This window comes from Urocitellus parryii, unplaced genomic scaffold, assembly GCF_045843805.1.
Source record: "Urocitellus parryii isolate mUroPar1 unplaced genomic scaffold, mUroPar1.hap1 Scaffold_182, whole genome shotgun sequence".
In the NCBI taxonomy this organism is placed as follows: domain Eukaryota; kingdom Metazoa; phylum Chordata; class Mammalia; order Rodentia; family Sciuridae; genus Urocitellus; species Urocitellus parryii.
The window spans coordinates 16731-23693 of NW_027552263.1; the positions used below are offsets into that span (position 1 = coordinate 16731).

The 6963-nt window shown below is 32.6% G+C and overlaps 1 protein-coding gene across 1 annotated transcript; it reads left to right on the forward strand.

The window, feature by feature from the left end:
- The first annotated feature begins 4044 nt into the window (after positions 1-4044).
- Positions 4045-5835, forward strand: LOC144251735 (uncharacterized). The gene has a single exon (XM_077794496.1). It carries the CDS (start codon positions 4045-4047, stop codon positions 5833-5835), a length of 1791 nt encoding a protein of 596 aa, XP_077650622.1.
- The last annotated feature ends 1128 nt before the right edge of the window (positions 5836-6963 follow it).

A 6963-nucleotide genomic window follows, 5' to 3' on the forward strand; every position in this document is an offset into this window, starting at 1 on the left:
AGATAGTACACCTGTAGAGTTGTCTTAATAGCTTCAGGGAGAAACTGCTGGGCATTACAATTGTGGGACTCAGGGTGCCAGTTACAATTACCCCCAAACTTTCCTGTCTATTCCAAGGCCAGAATACCTAATACCTCCCCTCTTTTTTTAAGGCCTTTTGAATAAATAATATTACTTATCTTCTTAATGCTGGTGGGGGCAAAAAATAGGGCAGGCATAGACAAGAGCAAGTTCCAACATCAGTAAACATCCACCTATGAATATTTTTCACCCAGATAAAATTGAGTAAACATGAAGTTAACCAATCCAACAATTCCAAAATCCATCATCTTGTTGAACTTTATTAATGATATCTTTGAGGTAATTTAAGTCTTTTGAAATAAAATTACTATTATAACTTAAATTGAAGAAACACATGGTATTAAACTTCTGATATACTTTATGATGCAACAATAACAGACAATCAATTTCAGCATGATTGTCAAGTATAGCTTGACAATGTTGTTTTGTTCTTCATTAAGCATATTTACATCCATGGAGGCATGATTAGTACTGTTTATTATAGCATAGGCGAGTTTCATAGTAGTTTTATAAGCTGGTAGAGCTAGTACAGGTAAACCCACCAAGGAGAATGCCAAAGCCTTAAATTCTGCCTTAGAGAGAAGCTTCACTGAATCATCACAGGTTTTACCAAGAGGAATAGATCTTTTATGAATAAATTGCACAGGATGGTGACCTATTAAATACTATGTGGATGGTAAGCACACATTCTGTTAAGACAACACTGAATATCATGAGATATTTTTCCAGGTATATCATAATTTTATGCAAGTGAGTCAAGATATTGTAATGGGTTCTAGAAGTCCAGGATCTGACAGTACTGAATTTCCCAGAGCTGGTGTACAAAAACAGAGCAAAATTGTTATTAAGACCAAAGCATTTACAGAGTTTTGTGTGAGTTTAGCAATCAAAGCAGTAACACAGTTATCTAGATTATATTCTAATCCCATTTTATCCAACACCTGTTGAGCTGAGGCTGTTAATGGTTTTTATATCCCCAAGTAACCAAAATTCAAGTATCTTGGGGTCCTCTTTTATTGTTTCTCTTCTTTTGAGGAGATAATTGTTCTCTTGTTTGGATGAACTCTTATCTTCCAGGGTTAAATGAAACTTAGAAGTCAGCATGTGAAGTCCATGATGAACATTTATAACTGCTATTTTTCAAGCATGAAGCTAGAGTCTAAACAGGACATGTTGGCATAAGTGTAGCAGTCTATGCTTTTCCCCACATGATCAAAGGCAAAGGATCTTGTCATGCTGGTCAGGTGGAACCTCATATATTACATAATTTTATTGGTAATGTCGGTTTGAGAATAAAATGTCTATTCAATGCAGATGACCAATTTTGAGTATTAACTTTATGTTGTATATTGAGCCCCTTAACTGTAAATAAAACAATATTCAATGCATATTGATATAAGAGAGGGTAGATCTTTGTATGTTTCTGTATTAAAAGGCAAGTATTAGGATACAATTTGCTCACTCAACAAAAGCTTGTTCAAAAGAATTATGAGAAATTTCATGATTTAACACTATATCTCATTGATTAAAAGTTGTGCAAAATGATGAAATGTAAAGGCAGGAGCATTATCCATCTTTAATCAAATAGGGCCTCTAGGAGCAGATCATGCTTGGTTTCTTTCCATGCTCTCTGCTGGAACTGACTTGATATTTTTTTTTTAGATTCAATTCTGTTAGTAAATTTTTTCTTTTGTTTTGTGTTTTGCAATAATGCACTAGTAATCATAAATATTTTGAAGTGAATAAATCATTATACTTCTACTTTATAATTTTTTACATTTTTTTCTTTTAATTAGTGATTTAATTTCTGGTTTAATTTATTGTGGCATGCTTGGATTCTTTTCACACTATATATATATATATATATATATATATATATATATATAGAGAGAGAGAGAGAGAGAGAGAGAGTCTTTGCCTATAATATCAACCCTACACAAAACACACTGTGTGTGTGTATATATATATATATATATATATATATATATATATATTTCCCACTTCGCTTTATATATCCTATAGATTTTTAATTTTTACAGTATTTTACAAGTTGCTCCTCTTAAACTTGGTACTGGTTAATAAGCCTCTTCCATATTTGTAGAATTTCAAATTTGCACACTAGAAATGCCCCTCTCATTTTTTCTTAAAGAATTGTTCACATAAACATTGTGCTCATTGATGTTAATATTTTTCAATTTCACTCTCTAAACATTTTTTAAATAGTTATTTAGTGTTCTTTGAGTAATTCATAACTGTCAGTATCCTAATGTTAAATTCTTCATGTTTTATTTTTCTTTTTTGTCACTTGGATTTAGCTCATGCTTCTCTTTGTTTGTATTTGCTGTACTATTTTTTATTTGTTCAATAAAGGAGCCATCAATAGATTATATAGTCCATTTTCGAGAAAAAAAGTATAAAAATTTTAAATAAAAAGAAATAGGCAAGAACAGTGCTGCATCCTTGTAATATTTGCTAATTGGGAGGCCATGCAAAAGTACTTTATGTTTGAGAGAAGTCACAGAAATTTAGAAACAGAATGGCTCAAACAATTTAAAAAAGACATGTGTTGTCCGTGATATAGAATTTTTGGGGTAATCTCAAGCATTACACATGAAACATTAAAAGTTGGATGACCTAAAGATCCAGAATTGCCAGTACTAAATATGTATCCATGAACAATTAAATCAGAAAATTGAAGAGATACCTCGGCTTTTGTGTTTAGTGACAATATTTTTCTCAGTATTAAAGCTAGAGACTCAATTTGGGTGCCCATCAATGTCAAAGGTTTTAAAATATGTACTTATATACTATTATTATTTAGTTATATAATATTTTTGTCTCTTACAGTGTTATAAGAAATATATGCAGGACTTTGAATTAAGTGAAAGGTGGCAGGCAGATATTAAGTTGTAGGAGCTTTTGATTCAAAATGTGGAAGTCAGAAATTTAGTGAGCAAAATTTTGCTCAGCAGGTACTGTGTTTTATGTAGGGTTGATGCTATAGGGTTGATATATAAAATATTTTTTTATTTTATTGAGCATAATAGGGTCAGAGTTTTATTTTACCACATAGTGAGTGTATTATGTTCTTCATAAATACTAGTAGAAGGAATACAATACCTTTTAAGAAAAAAATTGATAATTTATATGAAATAATAATTTTGTTAATTCATTCTATTTAGTCATTTTACCTTGTATATATAGTATAAAGTACTATGATATATTTATAAATAAACAAAGTTGTATTTGTAAATAAAGGAAACTCTCATCACACAAATGTAATAATATAAAAATCAATTTATTATACTTGATTGTCATGTGTTGAATTCATCCAAATATTATGGCCATCACCTATACAAGGTTTTTATAGTCTTTTAAAATGTATTTATGAAAAATTTTATAGATATATATGTGTATATTTCTTAGTAATTTTTTTGTTCATATTTCTTTTTAAGAGTCCATTGCCTCTTTTCCTTGTTGAATATTTATGGTATTATCATTCAAAATCTGCTAGATATTTTCATGACTCTATGTCATGGAACACAAAAACTTTATTTTGGACACTCTTTAAAAAAGCCAGAAATGTTTGTATATGTTTTAGATTTCTCTTATTCTACTGACAGTGAAGGTAGATGGTAGATATTTCCTAAATACACACTACTATCTTATGAAGGACAAAGGCTATTAATGATACTTTTCTACACTTAATTATATTACTCTTTTTAATGATGTTCTCCTCTTGGATACTGTGGTCTCCACAAAAATTTGGATAATATTCTCAAGGTAATTTTTTCTGTACATTTTCATTGAACTAATATTTTTTTTTGATTTATGGTGACTTTGGATTTACTAATCTGCTACACTCCTGATGTATTAATTTTACCTTAATTTCATGTTATGTATTAAAAATATATTTATCCCAGTCTAATAGGCATTTTTTTTTAATTTTTGTTTTTTTCAGTCATGACTCTTAATCAGGGCCTAAAAAATAGATTTCATGAAGTGATAATTGCAAAATATAAAAGTTGTGATCTTAATTATTTACCACAAAAGAAAATATGGAAAAATATAAGTGAGAGTGAACACAAGAAATCATATACAAAATCAGGCCTTGTTCACCATCAGCAAAATTATACTGGAGAGAAGCCCTACAAATGTACAGAATGTGGCAAAGCTTTTGGTGACAAATCACATCTTATTCGCCACAGAAGAACTCACACTGAAGAGAAGCCCTACAAATGTACAGCATGTGGCAAAGCTTTTGGTGAAAAATCAAGCCTTATTCGCCACAGAAAAACACACACTGGAGAGAAGCCCTACAAATGTAAAGAATGTGCCAAAGCTTTTGGTCAAAAATCAATCCTTATTCGCCACAACAGAACTCACACTGGAGAGAAGCCCTACACATGCAAAGATTGTGGCAAAGCTTTTGGTCGAAAATCAGACCTTATTTGCCACAGCAGAACTCACACTGGAGAGAAGCCCTACAAATGTACAGAATGTGGCAAAACTTTTGTTGAAAAATCAAGACTTATTCGCCACAGAAGAACTCATACTGGAGAGAAGTCCTACAAATGTAAAGTTTGTGGCAAGGCTTTTGGTGACAATTCAGACCTTATTTACCACAACAGAACTCACACTGGAGAGAAGCCCTACAAATGTAAAGAATGTGCCAAAGCTTTTGGTCAAAAATCAGTCCTTATTCGCCACAACAGAACTCACACTGGAGAGAAGCCCTACACATGCAAAGATTGTGGCAAAGCTTTTGGTCAAAAATCAGACCTTATTTGCCACAACAGAACTCACACTGGAGAGAAGCCCTACAAATGTACAGAATGTGGCAAAACTTTTGGTCACAAATCACATCTTATTTGCCACAGAAGAACACACACTGGAGATAAGCCCTACAAATGTACAGAATGTGGCAAAGCTTTTGGTGAAAAATCAAGCCTTATTCGCCACAGAAAAACACACACTGGAGAGAAGCCCTACAAATGTAAAGATTGTGGCAAGGCTTTTGGTAAAAAATCAGACCTTATTTACCACAGCAGAACTCACACTGGAGAGAAGCCCTACTCATGTAAAGATTGTGGCAAAGCTTTTGGTCAAAAATCAGTCCTTATTCGCCACAACAGAACTCACACTGGAGAGAAGCCCTACAAATGTACAGAATGTGGCAAAGCTTTTGGTCGAAAATCAGACCTTATTTGCCACAGCAGAACTCACACTGGAGAGAAGCCCTACAAATGTACAGAATGTGGCAAAGCTTTTGGTCAAAAATCACATCTTATTCGCCACAGAAGAACTCACACTGGAGAGAAGCCCTACAAATGTACAGCATGTGGCAAAGCTTTTGGTGAAAAATCAAGCCTTATTTGCCACAGTAGAACTCATACTGGAGAGAAGCCCTACAAATGTAAAGAATGTGCCAAAGCTTTTGGTCAAAAATCAAACCTTATTCGCCACAACAGAACTCACACTGGAGAGAAGCCCTACACATGCAAAGATTGTGGCAAAGCTTTTGGTAAAAAATCAGACCTTATTTGCCACAACAGAACTCACACTGGAGAGAAGCCCTACAAATGTACAGAATGTGGTAAAGCTTTTGGTGAAAAATCAAGCCTTATTTGCCACAGTAGAACTCACACTGGAGAGAAGCCCTACAAATGTGAAAAATGTGGCAAAGCTTTTGGTCAAAAAATAGACCTTATTCACCACAGCAGAACTCACTGGAGAGAAGCCCTACAAATGTAACGAATGTGGCAAAGCTTTTACTCAAAAAACAGGCTTTATTTGCCACAGAGGAACTCACACTAGAGAGAAGCCTTACAAATATAAAGAATGTGGCAACTCCTTCAGTCAAAATAGTACCTTATTTGCCACAACAGAACTCACACTGGAGAGAAGCCTCACAAACGCAAACTGTGTGACAAAGTTTTTACTCAAATATTTCACCTTATTTGCCACAGGGGCATTTACACTGGAGAGAAGCATTATAAATATAAGAAATGTGGCAAAGCTTTTAGCAATAAAAGAGGCCTTATTCACCACAACAGAACACACACTGGAGAAAAGCCCTACAAATGCGAATAATGTGGAAAAGCTTTTAATAAAAAATAAAACTTTACTCACCACAGCACAAGACATCCTGGTGAATGTGAAATGTGAATAAAGTGATAAAACTTTTAAAGAAAGACTAAACCTTGAGGCTGGGGTTGTTGTTCAGTGGTAGAGTGCTATCCTCACATGTTTGAAATTCTGGGTTCGATTCTCAGTAGCACAATAAGTGAAATAAAGGTATTGTGTCCAACTACAATTAAAAAATAAACATTAAAAAAGAAAGACTAAACCTTATTAACAACTGAATTTATATAAAGTATGTAAGTGATAACATAATGAATGGTTTTGTTATTTTTTTGGTTCTAAATTCTAAAAGTTATGCATTTATGAATTAAAGTATTCACTTTTAGTTATCTATAAAAAGTATTTATAAAGCAACTAAGTTCATTACAATAATTGTGAATTTTTACAGCTACTTTATGTTTCTACTAGATAGTATAGTCTTGAAAAAATTGCAAAAACAGGTTAAGGACAGAATAGTAAAATTTTTACATATGAATCAAAAGGGTATTTGTTTTTTTTACTTTTGTAACTTCCAAAAATGCTTGTAGTTTTTTCAAACATAAATTTTGCATTTCAATTCTAATGAAAATTATGACTTTAAAAAAATCTTACAGAAATAACTTATAGAAACATTGTAAGATAAGTATCATATATTTAACATCAAAATAGATTTTGATCAGATTCACCTGTTGTTAACATTTGCTTTATCACTTGCTCTCTGGTCTCTTTCTCTTCTCCTCTGAACTCTGTTAGCAGAAG

Excerpts from the sequence above, each read along its gene's own strand:
- LOC144251735 (XM_077794496.1), top strand. The coding sequence starts at position 4,045 with ATGACTCTTAATCAGGGCCTAAAAAATAGATTTCATGAAGTGATAATT.